We start from the raw sequence: 18422 nt of genomic DNA on the forward strand, positions 1-18422 counted from the left end.
CATGCAGCAAGGGGTTACCACAGTCGTGCAAAGCCAGTGGGACACCAGCACAGTACCAGGGAGCAGGAGGACATTCCTTGATGCTTTGAGAGGAACCTCGTCCTTGAGCCAGGTGATGTTGGGAGATGGGTATGGCAGAGCCTCGCAGACCAGGGAGATGGGGTTGTTGATGATCACTGTGACTTCTTCTGCAGCAGCATCGTGGGCATCTTGAGCTAAGGTAGGAGTGGCTGCAGAGACAGGTGTGTGTGACAGATCAGCATTAGCACACACTCAGGCTTCTCAGTGCTTCATCCCCCCCACCAGAGAGCATGGTCCAAGTTCAGGGAGTTGTACTTGGTCACAGCAAGTGCCAGCTTCAGATTCTGCCTTGTCCTGCTGCCCTCCAAAAACATGGGGGACACAGAAGACACATTCCCCCTTTCCACAAGCCACCAACAGAGATGGATCCTGCACTAGGTGGACACTTTAGTTCCCTCAAGAGATCTCACAGGGGCTTTGGGACAGGTCTAGGACCTCATGCCAAGCTGCTGGCTGCAGGACCAAGGGATCCTCACCACCCACCTGGGGCAGGCCATTAAAACCCTCTGAGTCTGCTCACACCTGAGGGTTCTGCCTCCATCCAAAGAGATCTCATACCCAAAACATCCAGCAGGTAGTGCTTGGTCTGGTTTGCCACAGGATTGGAGGCCACGCAGGAGTAGCGGCCGGCGTGAGCCAGGGAGGCCCGGGGGATGTGGAGCACGGAGCCGTCGGGGGACATGGAGAAGGTGTCTCCACTGGGAAGAGGGTGGTTGTCTTTCAGCCAGGTGATCTTAGGTTGTGGGTTTCCTGTGTGGGGTGGAAAGCAGGTTTTGGCCTTGGTGTAAAGCTTTTCCATGTGTGAGCACACCCTGACCAGGGTCACTGCACTAGAGCTTTTCTGGAAAGCAGGGACATCAGCCCAAATCAAAATTATCATGATCTGGATCAGGTTTTTAGAGGCAGCTGGATGAGCCAGCAAGAAGAAAGAGAACTGTCCTGAGTGGGAGGTGATTAATTATTCCTGTCACTAAAGGAAGAACCAGATGAGAGGAATTTTAGTGCCATTTGGGAAAGATTGGAGCTTACATTGTGGAACAAGCTCCTCACGTGGGCGTCCCCACCCTAGTGCTTCCCGGAAAGCCCAACTGCAAAGCCAGGAACTGTCCCAAAAAACCCTCTTCAGACAATTTCTTGCGTCTTTGACTGGAGTCATCTGTTTGTTCCGCATCCCAAAGGGAAATTCAGGTCTGTTCCTGAGCCCCATCTCCCACCTGCTCATGCCACCTCCCCTCCCTGCTTGATGCTCACCTGTGGCCAGGCAGGACCAGGTGACAGGGTGACCCTCAGGCATTTGGATTGTCTCTTCTTCACCTGCACTCTCGATGTGGGGAGGAACTGGGAACACAAGCCACCAGGGATCTCAGCAGCTGGCCAGCATCGCTGAGCCTCTGAGCTCACATCCTCAGGCACAAAGGGCTCAAGCGTGTCCAGCATGTCCAGTCGTAACTCATGCCTGTTCCTGCAAGGGTGGAGCTCTCAAATCCCACCAGGAATCCTGCAGCAGACAGAAGACCCCTCCTTACCCAGGACCTCCACGTAGAAATGTCTCCTGGCCTCCCCAGCTATGTTACTGGCCAGGCAGGAATAGTGGCCACCATCCTGTGCTCCTGCATGGGTGAGCCTCAGCAGCCAGCCCCCTGGAAGCACAGAGTACAGAGGCCTAAGGGCCCTGATCCAGGCACCAGCACATCCCAGCAGTGCTCCTGTGGGGCTGGAGCTCCACTATGAGTTTAAACTCATCAGTGTTGGGGCAAAAGCACTTCCAGAAGCACTCATCTCTCACAGCATCCAGACCCCTGACCTGAAAGCACATGCATGTGCTCGCTGGGGGTGACAGGAGAGCCATCCCAGAACCAGGTGACTGTGGGCTGGGGAACACCAGTGGCCTCACAAGTCAGTGTCAGGGATTCTTGCAGGGAGATGGTGACATTGGTTGCCAATCCTGATCCTTGAATGAACTCTGGAGGAACTGGGGATGCAGAAAGGAGGGACATCCTTTAGCAAAGCACACAAGACATCAGAGAAAGTAAAGTGAGTGAATTTGGCTTTTCCCCACCTTCCTGGTTTGTAGAGTTTGAGGACACAAACCCAGAAGGACCATTAGCATCAACTGGAGTTGTTGGCTTTGAAGGTGTTTTGGGACAGTTGACCCACAGCAAGAATGTGCCACTTACCTGCACACCTGAGCCCAGGCTTACAGTGTGACACCAAGTTGGCCACATGTCCTGAGCCACTTCAGGCCTTTTATAGCTCAAGTTCAGCTCACGGGGTTTCTCAGTTCCTTGGGTAGGACTTTCTAAAGAGTGGGATGATTTGCTGTGTTGATTCTGGAAAGAAACTCCTGCCTAAAGGACCCGGTTCTACACCTATTCCTGGAGCATAACCCTGCTGAGCCAAGACCTTCTACATGCTTGGTTGTCCAGGATCTACTCCACTCCACATCAGGTTGCTCCATGTGGGATATCACCACCCTCCTGATCACACCTGCATCCAAACCACCCCCCACCAGCAGCCCCATCCCACCTCCTTACCGTGCACCACAACATCAAACTCCCTCTGCTCCTGCCCCTCTGCACTGGCCACCAGACAAGTGTAGTGTCCTGTGTGGGTCACCTCTGCTCTGAGGATGTGCAGCCGCCTCCCTTGCTCCGTGAGCAGGAGCCCGTCCCCACCAGCCACGGGCTGCCCGTCCTTCACCCACGTCACGGAGGGTGGTGGCATCCCCATGGCCTCGCACTCCAGGACCGTCTCACCACCCTCGATGACAGAAACCTTTCTTGGGGTGTTGCTGCTGCCCTGGACCCTCGGCAGCGCTGTGGGCAGAGGGACACAGCGGGGAGGTGATGTTGTAGCAACTCCCTTGGCCGTGCACAAGTGGATTGGCAAAGCCAGCCCGGGTAGCAGCATCCCTTCCAAAATACCCAAGGGCACCAGGCAACAGCTTTTAGGTCCAGCTGGACCTTGCACTGAGAGAGGTGACAACACCATCAGCCACCCCCATGAGTCCTCTACATCTCTGGGCCCCCCAGCTCACCGTGCACCTCCAGGCGATGCTCCTTGCTGCTGCTGCCGGCGGCATTCCTGCACTCGCAGGTGTAAGTCCCCTCATCCACCAGCTGTACCTTCTCCATGTACACCACGCTCCCTCCCATGGACACCAGCTTCGGGCTCCCAGGCTGGGTGGAGAGGGGCTCACCTGCCCAGGAGAGGGGAGAGCAGCCTCCTCTCAGGCTCCCAGCAGGAGCAGTTCCTACCATGAAGCTGGATACGGCTCAGCATAAAGCACTCCTTGCTCCAAGGAGACCAACATCTGGGCCGACACGTGTGTGGGGAGGGATGAGACTGAGAGGCAGCACCCTACCATCCTTCTGCCAGCTCAGGGTGGGGAAGGGGATCCCATGGCACTCGCAGGCCAGCCTGACAGACTGCCCCTCCAGCACGGACACAGGCCCAGGCTCTGCCAAGGAGACGGATGGAGGCACTGCAGGGATGAGAGAAGCATCTCATTGATGGCACCAGACAAGAAGAGAAGGGCAGGTCCTCACTGGAGCTCCATCCTGCTGGATAGACACCACCTGCAGCTCTGCTGGGTGCCACTCAAAAACCAGTGGGACTCCCCTGCCCTGTCTCCATGTGAAAACAATAATCTTGTCTCTCCAGCCAAGTGAGCGATGCTTTTAACTGCACGTGGCCCACAGCAGAGGATGACCAAGCATCCCACGCCAGGCACACAAGCAGGCCAAGGTCAGGTTGGCCAGACACAGCCTTATTAAGTAGCCCTGCTCTCTGGGAAGGTTACCCAACTCTTTCCATTATTCGGATGCTGTTCTCAGTTGCTCATAAATACAGCTGGCTGGAAAACAGTAACTCCTTCCCTTGAGGGATATCAATTTGTAGAAGAAAAACCCCAACACCCAGAAACCCCTGAAAAACAAAAACAGCAGAACCCAAACAATCCACCCGAGCCAGGACCGCAGACGTACAAACATTTCCCTGGGAAGGGATCACAGGAACAAAAGCCCAGACCAGGAGAACTGGATTTTCTCCACTCCCTGGCTACCTGCCCTCAGGACTTCCACCAACTGGCCTAGAGTATTCCTGAGAAGAGCCAGACCCTGGCATTGTGGACATGCTGAGTGGTCTGGGAGGCTCCAAAGATGCTCAGATAAAGTGAGAAAAAGTGTCTAGTGGCTGTCTTGGCAACATCCCTGGAGCCACCACTGGCATTCCCCTCAGCTTGGCCAGGGTGGGTGAACCTAAAGTGACCACTGTACTGATAGAGTGCAAAGAAAGGACAGGGAGGTCCTGGCAACAGCGAGGAAATCCTTCAGTCTGCTGCCCAAATTTCAAAAAGACACCACTTCTGCTTCATCACTGAAATCTTCCCCCAAGGCTCAGGCAAACATTATCTTTTTTTCCCCCCTCTCACCCCATCCTGGTGGGGGATCCCTGACACTTCCAGGTGTGTTGTTTTGCAGAGTGTTAATATTTTGGTCAGGTGTTTTCCAAACCACATATATATGCCCCTGATGGGGTGTTTCAGCCACAGTGGCCCTTACCCCACACATGGAGGCTGAAGTGTCTCTCGGGGTGGCCGGGCACCTGGCACGTGTACCTGCCCACATCCTGCACGCTGGCTTGCCCAATCTGCCCAAACAAGGAGAGATGCTAAGCAGACACACAAGCAGAGCTGGACCCCCACAGCCTCTCCATGGCAGGATTTTGTGCCAGCAGAAGGCATCGGGATGGAAGCAGCATGAAGGGTGAGAATGGTGCTGAGCCTTGGGCTGGGACACCCCCTCCCTCTGCACTCACTTCTCGCAAGGGTGAGGAAGAGGAGACAGGTGCCTTCACAGCCCCATTTGCCCTGCCATCCCCTGCAGTATTCCCAAACATCACCTGGAGCACAGTCCCCTCTGCAGACAGCTGCACACCCGGCCCTGGTGTGAACAAACTCCCGTCCTTCAGCCAGCGGGACCCCTGAGCGGGGACCCTGGGGGTCAGACACTGCAGGGTCACAGGCTGGTTGACGATGACAGTCACATTCTCCTCCTCACCCAGGGTGGTAGGGGGCACTGGAAAACAGATCAACAGGGCAACACCTTTCCCAAGCCACCCGCTTTGATCCTCCCCAGCCCCGTGATCTCACCAGGGGACGGCAGAGCAGCCCCACAGTCCCAAGGATCACCTCCAACCCACACTGGCGGGAAGGGGCTGGGACACACAGGGGTACTTACACTGCACCTCGAGGGTGGTCTCATGTCTGTCCTCCCCCACGGCACTGCTGGCTACGCACGTGTACGTCCCTGAGTCCTGGAGACGGGCGGTGGGCAGGGACAGCACGTGCCCGCCAGAGAGGATCTGTGCTTCCCCAAGACACAGACAGCCCAGATGAGCACGGAACCAGAGCAACTCATAGGCAGCTGGGCTGCATGCTGCCTTGCAGGGATGGGGGAGTTGGCATAAGCCTGCCTTGAACCCATTCCCAAAACTTCCCAGGGACCCTCTGCCCGGTCCTGCCCTTCACGGTAGGAAAGCTCCGTGCGGGGCTGAGCAGGTCTGTGCCCCATGGACCAAACATGGTGCAGGTCTGGGTGGCATTGCACGTGCTCAGCTCCAGCAGCTGTTTTTTTAAAAGCCAGACAAGAAAAAAGAGCACCTTCCTGGAGGGACATCTCCAGTGAGTCCCCCTCCATCAGGATTTGTCTCACCTGTGGGCCACCCATTGCCTCGCTGGGCACTGGATTGCCATCCTTCAGCCACAGCAGCATCGGAGCTGGGGTCCCCCTGGCATCACATTCCAGTGTCACCGGCTCGTTCACCAGCACTGTGAGGGAGCTGGGGCCAGCTGTAATCTGTGGGGGCACTGAGGGACAAAGGAATGTCACCAGCCACAGCAGGGCACAAAAGGGACAGGGTGGGCAGGAGACACTGTGATGGGGATCAGGCAACACCCATCCAGGGGGTTCTGGTTTTCTAGGAAACGGCTTGGGATGAATGCAGGGGATTGCATGGTTGGAATTGCTAAATCCGCCTTCCAGGGATGCGTCCCACTGGTCTCGTGCTCACAGGAGGGATTCCACGGGGAGGGGGAAGCACCCATCTCTCAGTGTGCACTCACCAGTGACCTGCAGGCTGTACCAGAGCTCAGCCACACCGGCCACGTTGGAGGCCACGCAGCGGTATCTGCCAGCATCAGAGAGCTGGGCATGCCAGAACTCCAAGCGCTTCCCGTCCCTGGACAGGGTCTGTCCCGGTCCGGCCATGAACTCCTCGTGCCCCTTGTACCAGGTGATGTCTGGAGGGAAGCAGAAAGCCGAGCTGGGAGGTGCAGTGCTGCTGTCCCTCTCACCCAGGGAAAGCCTCAGGAATGCAAAAGCAAGGAAGAGGATTGACTCACGAGGAGCAGGCAGCCCTGAGGCCAGGCACTCCAGGGATGCTGTGCCGTTCTCCGGGATAGCCAGATCCACCGGGCTGGGTTCGATGTTTGGAGGCACTGCAACCCAGCACACACCATCACCAGCTCTGCATGGCCCAGGCTGTCTGCAGCCACCACAGGGCAGGGCTGGGCAGCACAGCCAGGCTTGCTGCTGCTCCCCCAGCCAGCCAGCAGGTTAGTTCCCCACCCCAGTGAGACATTCATCCTCCCCATCGCCGCTCCCTGCCTGGTTTCTCACCCAGCACCTTCAGTGTGACATCCTCCTGATGGAGGTGGGAAGGGAAAATGGGGCTGGGGAAGACTCTCTCCCCCTGGAAGCACCCATCAAGGATGGATGCTGTGCTTTACTGGGCTGTCAGTGGCCATCAGCTCTCAGCCTCATTGGCAAAGGACAAGAACCCAATAGATCAGGGTAATGACCCTACAACTACCAAAAAGCATGGCCAAGAACACCCACCCCTTTGGCCAGCCATGTTCTCCCAGACAAATGGGATGGACACTGGGTCTTGCCCCAGGTGCTGCACTCACCATGCACCAAAACCTGCACCTCTGCCTGGGCCACCCCTGCCCAGTTGCTGCCCTGGCAGACGTAGAGCCCTTCATGACCCAGCCCTACACGGGCGATCAGCAGAGTCCCACCATCCTCAGACACCACCACACTGTCCTGCTCGCCCACAGGGTGCCCATCCTTCAGCCACCTGTGGGGAAGGGGACAGGCAGCAAGTCTTTGGTCTGTCCTGCCACCACCCAGCTCCCCATCTCTGCACACCAGCGGGGTGAGCTGTGGGTTGCTGGCAGCAGGGACTGTCCCTGTGCCACCTGGAACTGGGTTGGCAGTGCCCAGATCATTGGGCAGAGGATACCAGGGGCAAGGAGAAAGAATGGATGTCTCCTATCTTAAGGGACACCCCGAGCCAGAGATCGCTATTACACATCCAGGGATGACAGGCAGGACACACCCTCTGCAGTACTCACTGGATCTGGGGTGGAGGGGTGCCCATGGCATGGCAGTGAATCCTCAGGGAGGTGTTGGCAACAGCTGCCAGGTGACTTTCCCCATCACCGATCCACAGCTGGGGTGGAGCTGGGGAGGTGGAGAGGGGACCTCAGGCTGGGACGACCCTCAGGCACCAGCACGGGAGTGTGGGAGCAGCCAAGGGCTTGGAGGGTGCAGGACCCCAGTGGTGCATTAAGCCCTTGGGAGGAGTATTTTAAGCAGGGATGTGAACCTTGGACGTGCAGGCTGTAGCTGAGCGAGGTGTTCCCCGCGGTGTTCGTGGCTGTGCAGGTGTAGAGCCCGCTGTCTGTCACCTGGGGCTTGGCCAGATGGAGGGACCCCGAAGGGAGGACACTGTACCTTGGGGGAGAGGGAAAAGAAATGCTGGATGGGAGGAACAAGGGTGTCATCTGTCACCTACCCCCAGGCAAGAGCTAAGGGCTGAGAGCTCACTATCTCCCCGAGACAGCCACAAGTCCCCAGGGCCACCTCCCATGCGAAGAGGGTGGTAGAGCTGCCCATGGGGGCGAATCCTCTTTGCTCAGCCCCTGCACAAGCTCAGCATGAGGCAGCACATGAGCCCAGGGGAATGAAGGGGAATGGGGGTCCCCAGGGAGCACAGCCCCTGCAGCTGGAGCTGGCCACGCTCTCACTCCAGCCCTGTCTGTGCTCCACAGACATAACATCATCTCAGCCCACGGCTGCAGATCCCTGCTTGTGTGCTCCCATCCATCACCCACCACGTGAGCACAAGCCAGCTGAGATGTGGGGAGCAGCACAGGCCAACCACAGGGAAACCAGACAGGAACAACAAGGCACCACAGTCCCCTCAGGAAGAGCAAACCCAAGATGCCTTCCCTGCTTCCCCATCCCACAGCAGTCCTCAGGTACAGAGAAAGAAGGGCTTAACCCCAAGATCCAGGGCCATGAGTTTAGGGGCCTCCAGCAGCCACAACCCTCCTTACCTCGTGGTGGCGAGAGGCAGCGGCTGGGACTGTCGGCTCCACAGCACCAAGGGAGGGGGGTGCCCTTGAACCTCGCAGGGCAGGGTGGTCTCCTGCCCCAGCACAGCCAGGACGGTGACAGGGTCGGGCACCTGTGATCCGTTCACACTGATCCTGGGCTTTGCTGGATGGAGAGGGAGCACAGCTGGTGCAGGGACCCTTCAGGTGCCCCACAGCCCTCATCGCTTCTCTTCCCATCCTGCAAACCCATCTGGAACCTGGATAGGTGCTCCAAGGAAGCCATGAGTGTTCCCAGGTCATGCTTTCCCAGCCAGTCCCCTCTGGAGCAGTCCTGAGCACTCACTGCTGATGGAGAGCTGCATCTCCTGGCTGGAGAAACCTGCGGTGTTGGTAGCTGTGCAAAAGTAGGTCCCAGCGTCCCCAGGGGAGGGTGAAGGGATCAGGAGGGTCCCATCAGGGTCAAGGTGGTATTGTGGACTCAGAAAAATGGGCTCTGTGCCCTGCAGAGGGAAGGGAAGAAAGAAAGACAGCAGAGACTGTCCCATGAGCTGAGCACCACAAGGGCAAGAAAAGGGTTCTGAAGCATCAGAGCAAGCCATGTCCTGGTCCCAGCTTCCCAGGACACCTGGTGCCAACTCTCCAGGCAGCCACAGCCACACTAGAGAGCTGCACTACCCTCAAACACAGCACCCAGGGTGACCCAAAGCTGGTTGGCAGGGGGACAGTAGCCTGCCTGTCCCTGTCACCTACCTTGGCCCAGGTGATCGTAGGGGTGGGCACACCAGTGGCATTGCACCGCAGGGTGACAGCCTCTCCCTCGGTGGCAGTGACAAGGACAGGGCCAAGCTCAATGCTGGGAGGAACTGGGAAGGAGGAGAAGCACCTCACCCTGCATGGCCAGGGCCAGATCTCCACAGAGAGCAGTGCTGAGCTGTTTATGGGGCACAGAGAGCACCTGCCCCTGGTCACCTCAGAGCGGGGACACCCAGCACCCTGTCACTCACCGTGGATGACGAGGGACACGTCCTGCCTGTGCGAGCCGAGGGCGTTGGTCACCTCACAGGTGTACCTCCCTGCATCCCCCTGGGATGCCTGATCCATGTGCAGGCTCCCGTCAGCCCGGATGGAGTGGTGGTCACTTGGGGCTACCTGGGCACATGCAGAGAGCAGGACAGTCAAGGGGTCAAATGTCACCTTAGAGCTGTGTCTTTAGGGCACATCTAGAAACTGATCCTTGAGCAAAAGAACATCCTCATGTGGTGATAAAGCCACTTTGCCCTCCCAACACAAACGCTCCCCTGGCATCTTTCACCAGCAGCTTCGGCCTGGCAGGTTATGACACCCATCCTGCAGCAAAGCCCCTGCTGCAGGGCAGCTGCCCACTCACCCACCCCCCATCCCAGCAGGCATGGAAACCTCACCGTTTGTCCATCCTTCAGCCAGCGGCGGGCTGGGAACGGCCTCCCAGCCAGGATCACACAGGGCAGTGACACAGGCTGGCCTGGGAGTGCGTGGATCACGGGGGATGCAAGAGCTATTTCTGGGGCTGCTTGAAAGAGGGGAAAGGGATACAGTATTATTTGGTTATAAACTGGCCAGTAGCACCCAGGAGAGTGGATCTGGATCACCTTTCTTCCAGGGTCCAGACCCTGGCTCTGCGCAAGGCAGACATTTATCTCCCCCAAGAATTTGGGGATATACATGTCAGCGTATAAAGTTGAAGAGGTGCAAGGGCATTACCCAAACCCTGCCCCGGGGTTTGCTGAGCATTCCCCACAGCCAGCTCGGGAGCAGAAGTGGTTGCTCAGGCCTGTCACTCACTGCCAGGATCGATACACCAACCAAAGCAGGGAAAAGCAAACCGTGTCCGGTGACTGTGAGCTTGACCTCCGCTTGGATTTTCCCAAATTCATTCTGAGCCTCACAGATGTAGATGCCTTGGTCATCCAGCGAGGCACCTGGGACATGGCAGGGAGAAGCATGAGCCTGGTGGGGCTGCAGAGCCCTGAATGAGCTCCAGGATGGGTGACACCACCCTCCCCTTCCCTCCCACCACCTCCAAAGGAGGACAGACCGGAGGCTTGCAGGCTATTGCAGCACAGCTAAAGCTGCACAAGTTAAAAATACAAATGAACGTGTGCATGCTCAGCTCTTACTGTTGATGAGGAGCTGGGCAGCCTCCAGCTGGCTGGAATCCCCCCGTGGTCCCTGCCAGCCCTCCATGGGCTTCCCGTCCTGCCGGGACCAGGTGACCTGTGGTGGGGGAGATCCCTCCACGTGGCACAGCAGGGTCACACTCTCTCCAGCTGTGACCTCCACGTCACCCAGAGGCTCGGGAAAGTGAGGGGCAGCTGGAGGAGAGAGTAATGGAAAAGGGGTTCAGGCAGGTCCAGCATCCCAGCTTCCCACTCTGAGCACAGTCAAGCCTGAAAAAGGGATGGGACTGTGAAACCCACGAGCCAGGTGCCCTCACAAGTTACGAGACTGACTTAAAGCATTTGGGGCTTTTCCAAAGCTGTCAGAGCCACTGCAGTTTCTGTCCCTTCCAGTTACACTCAGCAAAAACCTCTTGCACTTTTCCATCTTTAACTGCTTCTAACCCTACTGCCCCCAGCTCAGAGCTTTCCCTCCTCCTCCCCATGCTCCTCCATCTCTTCTACCTCTGATGGAAAGCCCTGAGCAACAGTCAGTGTACCTGAATTTTCAGATACACCTAAGTCAGGCCCCACCTCTGCCTAATCCCCCCCCGACTGCACCTTGCATCCCCAGCTGGGTTCCCAAGCCATCATGTCCCCATAACAGTAACAACTACACTGGCTTCTGCCACTCGTTGAAACTCTTCCATCCTCCCAACTCTTAGAAATCCTGTCAGGCTTCCCCCTGCTCGTACCAAGCAACAACACCCCCCTGTTTGGAAATCCGGGAGGCGGCGGCACGAGGAGACCTGGGAAGCAGCAGATGGGAGCTGAACCCAACGGGAGGGCAGGGACTTACACCCCACGTCCAGCAGGGTGCTGTCGAAGGCGACGCCGGCCTCGCTGAGAGCCTCGCAGCCGAACTGCCCCGCGTCCTCCTCCCGCACCTCCTGCAGCCTCAGGACGGCACGCTGGGTGCCGGGTGGGAACGTCGCCATCGCCTGCTCGCCTGCCCCAGGGCCCCCACATCAGCACCCACATCAGCACCCCAAGCGCCTCTGTGGGTCCCCTCCCGGTGCCGGGCCGGGGGACCCCACGTGTGATGTCTCTGCAGGGCAGCAGAGGGGCTCCAGTGCACGGAGGGGGGATCTACTCCCCAGCCCCTGCCACTCTCACCTTTGTACCACACTACGTGGGGCGGGGGTGCCCCCGAAACCCAGCACTCCAGGGTCACGTCCTCTCCCACCAGCACCTTCAGGCTGGGTGTCACCGCCAGGATGGCAGGAGGCTCTGTGCCACGGGGAGAGATGGTTTTGGTCTCCAACAGCCGTGCCACTCACCCTAAGGGTATCACAGAGCCCTGGGACACCCTCCATCACACACAGCCCCATTCCAGCTGTGCTGCTGGCCAGCAGGGAGCAGGTACCAGTGAACTCCAGGGTGATGACTTGCTCGTCCCAGCCCAGCACGCTGCTGGCAGAGCAGCTGTAATTGCCTGCATCCTCTGGGACAGCAGCCCTGATGTGCAGGGTACCCTCAGCATCCCTAAAAACCCTGTGGCAAACGGGGAGAGAGAGGGAGAAATGAGCCCTGTGAAAGCAGAGATGATGGAAAAATGTGTTGATATAAATGAATGGGCTTCAGGCCATCCTGCACACGTGGCGAGTGCTGGGCATGTGATGGATGTGGGTCAGCACTTAGAGCCAGCTCTGTCAGCTGCTGCAGGGAAGGACTTTGCTTTGAACCGGGGAAAAGCACTGAGAATTGGGCTTTTTCATCTCCCGAGTCAAAAAGCCTTCCCCAAAGCCCACTCCAGAACTCAGAGCCTGACACAGGCAGGAGGTGGAAGGCAAAAGCAGAAGAAATTAAGAGGAACTACAAGGAGTATTTTGAGACTTGAGCACACACCGGGTGTGCAAAGCACTGTTAGTCCCTGTGGTGGGGACAGTGACCTGGATAGGGGAGGACAGCTTAAAAATAAATATGAAATTAAGGCCAGCAGTATGCCAAGCATCTCAGGTGCATGGGATACTGCAGTTCCTCCCTCTTTCTGGAGCTATGGCAACCCCAAGCCACTCTCCTTCACCCCTTCCATACATCCCTGGAAGGAAAGCATCATCCCCATGGGACTGGGAGGATGGAGACACCCAGGTCCCCACAGGTTACCTCTCGTCCTGCTCCAGTGCCCAGCCCCAGCGCTTCCAGGTGGTGTGGGGTGGGGGGTGGCCCCCGGCCGTGCAGTTCAGATGCAGCTCCTGGCCCCTCCTGAAGCGCTGGGGGCTGGGCCCCACCTTCACCCACGGCGCCTCTGCACGGGGATGGAGCAGGGCTCAGCCCCTGGGTGCCATTCACCACCCACCCACGGGGCAGAACATCACCTGGGCCAGCGCCCCGTGAGGGGCAAAGCCTACCCTGGATGAAGAGCCAGAGGGAGGCGGTGGCAGCGCCGTGGGCGTTGCGTGCCACGCACTCGTACAGGCCCCCGTCCCCCGGCCGCACGCGGCTGATCTCCAGGGAGCGGTTCTGCAGCAGCCGGGTCCGGCCATCCCCTGGCTGCGCCGACTTCCCATCCCAGCTCCACGTCAGGTTGTAGGGCGCATCCCCCAGCACCAGGCAGGACATGACAACATCTTGGCCCGGTGAAGCCGTGATGTTGGCCGGGGCGATGAGACGCGGTGGCGGCTCTGAAAACATGGGACACCGGGGTGAAAGGAGCCCGTGCCCGGCCACAGGCACAGAGAGGGCACCCAGGCTCGGCACAAGCAGCCCCCACCTGACACAGAGACGTAGACACGAGCCCGCGTCACCCCGACCTTGCTCGTGGCCGTGCACTCGTAAAACCCTTCGTCGCTCTTGGACACTGCAGGGATCAGCCAGCTGATGTTCCCTGAACTCCTACAGAAAGGGGGTGATGAAAAGGTGGGTCGCCCCCACACTTGGGAATGCCACGCCACCACCCTGATCCTAATCCCTGAGACTTTTTTCCATCTGAGTCAGGGCGAAGGGATGCACCCACACCGACTGCAGACATGTCCCTTGGAACTTTCCTTTTGAGATGCTCACAGGTAGCACAGAGCATCCCCCTGGCCCACACAGCTCAGGGGCTGTTCCTGCCCACGTGGGTCTCTCATGGAGCTCACTGGGCCATACCAGAGGCTCACCTGAAGAGCTGCTCTTCCCTGAGCTGCATCGTGCCTCGGCTGAGCTGCAGGCGGAAAGGGACCTCACTCTGGGCAGAGCAGGAGATCAGCTGTGGCTCACGGCTGTAAGCCTGGATCTTGCTGGAGATGTCCACTTTGGGCAGACCTGGAAGTGTTTGGGGAGGTGCACACATGTAACACCCCTCAGGAGCTCACTGGGAGCTGCCCTGGGAAGCAGGATAGAGGATACTCAGAAAGAAACCAAAGCAGAGGCAGTGTTGGAACCTCTGGTCCCCCCTCAGCAGCTGTGGGGAGCGTGTGTTCCACTCACCAGGGACCACACTGGTGTAGGTGACCCCGGAGAGGCGGTGCAGGGGGTGGCCCTGGGCGTCTTTGCCCTTCACCTTCAGCAGGAAGTCACCTGGGGGGACACGGAGAGGTGAACCCACCCAGAGCTGCCCCGAGGAGGAGTTGGAGAGGGGCCACACGGGCAGTGAGAGCAGGGCATGGCCAGAGGTGTTGAAGAGCTCGATCTCCTGCAAGCGCCCAGGCAGCCTCAGACCGGTGCAGTTGACCACCACGGAGATGGGCAGACCTGGAAAACAGGGAGGTAAAAAAACAACCAACCACACTCCTGGTTGCAGGATGCCCAGGTGCAGCATCCAGCCCCCCGGGGCAGCACCAGCCTCACCCTGCACTGGCTGCTCTCCGGGCTGGCTGGCATCAAATTCCGGCTGGGTGGAGAAGCTGGCTTGGAAATTAATGTTGCTGATGCCCGTGATCCTCAGGGAGTGGCGGCCACTGCTCCGGGTCTGGAAGCAGATTGAGAGGCACGTACTGAGGGCAGGGGAAGGGAGAGGTGATGGGAAGGAAGGAGGTGGCAGCCGGCCCCTTCAAGCCTGCTCACATGTCCTGTGCCTATCTGGAGATGGATGAGGAAATCTGACACATGGAAAAGGCTGGCCAGCTAAATATCCATCAGGGAAAGGCAGAGGATGTGCAGGGTCTGCCACCAGCCTACCGTGACCAACCACGTCCCTGGCTCAGAGGGCTCCACAGCCACCACCATGGCTGAGTTGGGGATGCTGAGAAGTTCCTTCAGACCTCGGCCTTTCTCCAGGACCTTTCCTGCAACAATAAGGGAACCTCTGGGATGGGCAAGCCAAACCCATCCCCTGGTCCCTGCAGCAGCCAGGAACCCCCTCCCTAGGGGCTCAGGGTAGTGCAGAGCTCATCACAGCTCACAGCCAGCACAGCAGGGAAAACCCTGCGAAAGCCAAAGCCATCCCTGGAGGAGATGTTGTAAACAGCAATCCCTTACTGAGAGCTATTTGAGTTTTCAGGGCAGGGTTTGACAAACCCCTTTCTGCCTGTCCTGACCTGGAAGGCAAAGCATCACCCCCTGCTATCCCTTTCCCCCGTGCTCCTACCTGCCGGATCCCGGACCTTGATCCCAGGGGCAGGGCCGCTCAGGGAGATGGTGACCTCCCTCAGGCTGGGGTCAAAGGGGACAGGCCACGTGTGCTCCCCACCATCCTCATGGTCTGTGGACAGCAGGTGGACCTTGGAAGCCTGGATGGCCTCTTCCACCCACTTCAACACCTGGAGGCATGTGGGGGAGAATTAACCTGGATCCCCCCTCGCTGACAGGCACAGCCGTTTCGGGGTCATGTCAGGAGCAGGGGTCCATCTGGTGCCAGCACAAGGGGGCTGAAGGACGGGTGGGCTGGAGGTACCGGCCCTGGCTGAGGCCCCCTTTTAATTTGGTGTAGTTGTTATTGCCAGGAGTGCCACAGCTTCAGCCTCAGCCCCAGGCAGACAATTCCCTTCCTCAGGGGCTGGAAGGTCAGTTCATCCCCAAGGATTCCACAGGCAGCCTTCTCCAGCCCCTGCCCCAGCTTCAGACTGATGTGGGGCTCCCAGAGCAATCTGGAGGTGCCTTGGTCACAAGGATTCACCACAGGCAGAACATAAGAGCTCAGCTAGCCGGGCTGGACCACGAGCCCTTCAGCCCCTCCATGTGGCAGCAAGGACCCCCACTCACCTCTGTCACCTGCTGCTTGTCCAGGTGGAAGATCTGCCCAGAGCTGGTGGCAGCGATGCGCTCGTACACGCGGTACCCGGGGTGGCTCCTGTCCCCGCAGTCCCCCGTCAGCACGAACACCACCTGCCACAGCAACGGTCCCTGTGGCATCCCACACAGCCACCAGGCCAGGGAGGGGACCACCACCATCCCAGAACATGGAGTCACCCAGGGAATGTGAAATGCCCCTCACTACCAGGTGGCACAGCGGGGTTATCGCTGTGTTCCGCTGATGCGCTGCTGCCGAGTCCCCCCAGGCTGGAGGCTGGTGGGCAGCACCTCTCACCTGGGTCTGCTTGTGCTGCAGCAGCCTCAGCAGCTCCTCCTGCTGCTCGTAGTCCTTGGCCCGGGCATCGGAGAAGACGTAGATGAAGGAGCCGGGATGTGAGATCTCCACGGCCAGCCTGATGGCTCCCACGCTCATCTCCGGGCAGTCCCCTCCGCCCTGTGGCGCACAAGGGAGGTGGCACAGCCACCCAGTGCTCAGTCCTTCCCTGCTGGGCTCCTGGCAGGATCCCACCCAATGTCTGCTCATGGGAGGAACTGCACCATTTGCTGGAGTCAGCCCTAAGCAGCGTGATGGAACCACAGGGACACACAGGATCACATGGACCTGTCCCTCTACCAGCTTCAGTGGTGTTTGAACCACCAGTCTGGGGATCCAGGCTCACAGAAGCCGCTTATTTCCCACAGATACTTTTAGCAGGAGCGTTTGTGCCCACCCCAGCCCCTCACCTGCCCTGGCAGCAGAACCAGCCACCCCAGGGAAGTGCAGGGGCACAGTGAGGACCAGCTCCCACTCCCCCAGGGCTTGGCACCCCAAAGGGCTGGGAAACCATTTGCAGCCACAGTGTTACACCTCCTGCCAAACCAGCTGCATCTGAAGGGAAAAGTCACGGGGATTTAGCAATGCACAGGAGGCAGGGGAGGAATGGGGATGGATAAAGCAGGATTAAACTCCTGGGGAGAATTTCATCTGGCAGAAAACAGATGAAATCACTTTAAAAAAATATTTAAAAGTTCATTTTTCAAGCAGCGCTTCTAAGAGAATAGATTTTTTGGTTCCACAGGGAGTCTGTGCAAACTCTCCTAGGGAGACCATCTCCCTTTGGACAAGAGCTGTGAATTGGGAATGCTCTGCCCTGTTACAGGACCCGGGGGAACAGCATCAGCATTACCTACACTCTCCACTTCCACCCCAGTGTGAGCAGCTCCCTGCCAGCCTGACTCAGCCCTGAGACCTCACCACTGTCCCCAGGGGATGCAGAGATCACTCCTGGAACCCACCACCTCAAAAAGCCAGGCTTCCCACCAAGTGCCACGGGCCAGGCACTGAGCCAGGCCTGGCACAGCCGTGGGGCTGAGGGTGCCTACCTGGACATGGAGCTCCTGCAGGCGCTGCTGGAAGAGCTGGGGGTCCGTGGTGAGGGTGGCAGGTCCCACCTCTGCAAACACACCAACACCACCTCAGCACCAGCCTCGTCCTGTGCCACCCCTGCTGCCAGCACTCCCGAGCACCCACCCCAGCTCAAACATCTGTGAGACTCAGGGTTCAGCATCTACCCTGGCTTGGCACCAGGTGGGAAATGGATTTGGGCAGACCAGCCATGTGCCCCTAATGTGACCATTCCCTTGCCTGGTCCCAGCAAGGGTGAGCTGCAAACCCAGCACCCTTTTCTGCTGGGGGAGGCTCCCAGAAAAAACAATGAAGAAACCCATTCACTGCTTCTGCCTCCTTCCTCGTCTGGCTCCAGTGGTTTTCATTCAGTCCAGAGTTTCTGCTGGAAAATAAAGCCTGGGTCCTACTCTCCTTGTAGGAGGTCGGAGCTCTTTTGGGGAACGGTTGTTCTTTTATGGGTGTGCACAAAAACCCAAGGCAAAAACAGGGACAGAAAGAAATTATTCTGAGGGGGCAGTGAATTGCCAAAACCCCTCAGGGAGTGGTGCTTTTATTGACATGACCTGGAAGCACATCATGGACTTGTACAGAAATACCCCCACCACCATTAGACCAGGGAGATTGGAACAGGATGGAAGTGGAGGAGCCACTCACCAGTGGGTGCCAGCATCCTTGGGATTAATGCAGTGGAAACAGCTCACCCTGTGCCCATAGAGTGGCTTGGGAACAGAAGTCCCAGCCCAGCTCCATGCCCTCAACCTGCAGCTCATCTTGTACTGCCATCCCCACCACAACAGTCACCAAGGCATTAAAAACACGGAGAAAGGATGGTGCAGGCACTTGTGAAGTGCACATTTCAGCCCCAAACCCAGCCAGAACCACACCCCAGCTCCCCACAGCCCCATCCCTGGCAGGACAAGTGTCCTCACTCTGTCCCAGCCGTACCTGGGTCACTGAAGGGGACCAGAGCGTAGTTGCTGATGGGCTTGGTGCTCCTGCTGAGCGTCCGGTCCAGGATGCGGGAGGCTCCGTCCATCACCTGCACCAGGTCGTCGTACATGGAGCCAGTGACATCAAAGACGAAGGCAAGAGTGGCCCACCCTGAGCGGGGGGGGCTCTCGGCGACACTGGGGGCCAGCAGCAGCCAGAGACCCACAAACACCCCTCCGTGGGGTGGCAT

The 18422-nt window shown here is 58.4% G+C and overlaps 1 protein-coding gene across 1 annotated transcript in view; it reads right to left on the reverse strand.

Moving 5' to 3' along the window:
• HMCN2 (hemicentin 2) overlaps window positions 1–18422 on the reverse strand; it is a 33806-nt gene extending 15384 nt beyond the window's left edge. The window contains exons 1-35 of the mRNA XM_027877872.1: window positions 18188–18422; window positions 17218–17288; window positions 16130–16288; window positions 15805–15927; window positions 15191–15362; window positions 14782–14888; window positions 14452–14572; window positions 14092–14355; window positions 13782–13926; window positions 13394–13515; window positions 13032–13304; window positions 12787–12928; window positions 12047–12174; window positions 11797–11910; window positions 11480–11629; window positions 10642–10836; window positions 10348–10443; window positions 9907–10031; window positions 9490–9634; window positions 9236–9348; window positions 8829–8985; window positions 8486–8648; window positions 7753–7880; window positions 7499–7607; window positions 7052–7221; window positions 6485–6580; window positions 6206–6382; window positions 3446–3565; window positions 3119–3280; window positions 2616–2897; window positions 1886–2053; window positions 1608–1721; window positions 1333–1419; window positions 640–831; window positions 57–230 (exon numbers count right to left, since the gene is read on the reverse strand). Coding sequence (XP_027733673.1) covers window positions 57–230; window positions 640–831; window positions 1333–1419; window positions 1608–1721; window positions 1886–2053; window positions 2616–2897; window positions 3119–3280; window positions 3446–3565; window positions 6206–6382; window positions 6485–6580; window positions 7052–7221; window positions 7499–7607; window positions 7753–7880; window positions 8486–8648; window positions 8829–8985; window positions 9236–9348; window positions 9490–9634; window positions 9907–10031; window positions 10348–10443; window positions 10642–10836; window positions 11480–11629; window positions 11797–11910; window positions 12047–12174; window positions 12787–12928; window positions 13032–13304; window positions 13394–13515; window positions 13782–13926; window positions 14092–14355; window positions 14452–14572; window positions 14782–14888; window positions 15191–15362; window positions 15805–15927; window positions 16130–16288; window positions 17218–17288; window positions 18188–18422 — 5299 coding nt within the window. The remainder of the gene's footprint in view (window positions 1–56; window positions 231–639; window positions 832–1332; window positions 1420–1607; window positions 1722–1885; window positions 2054–2615; window positions 2898–3118; window positions 3281–3445; window positions 3566–6205; window positions 6383–6484; window positions 6581–7051; window positions 7222–7498; window positions 7608–7752; window positions 7881–8485; window positions 8649–8828; window positions 8986–9235; window positions 9349–9489; window positions 9635–9906; window positions 10032–10347; window positions 10444–10641; window positions 10837–11479; window positions 11630–11796; window positions 11911–12046; window positions 12175–12786; window positions 12929–13031; window positions 13305–13393; window positions 13516–13781; window positions 13927–14091; window positions 14356–14451; window positions 14573–14781; window positions 14889–15190; window positions 15363–15804; window positions 15928–16129; window positions 16289–17217; window positions 17289–18187) is intronic.

This window comes from Empidonax traillii, unplaced genomic scaffold, assembly GCF_003031625.1.
Source record: "Empidonax traillii isolate 1590-97213 ecotype Southwest subspecies unplaced genomic scaffold, ASM303162v1 scaffold34:size3740991, whole genome shotgun sequence".
In the NCBI taxonomy this organism is placed as follows: Eukaryota; Metazoa; Chordata; class Aves; order Passeriformes; family Tyrannidae; genus Empidonax; species Empidonax traillii.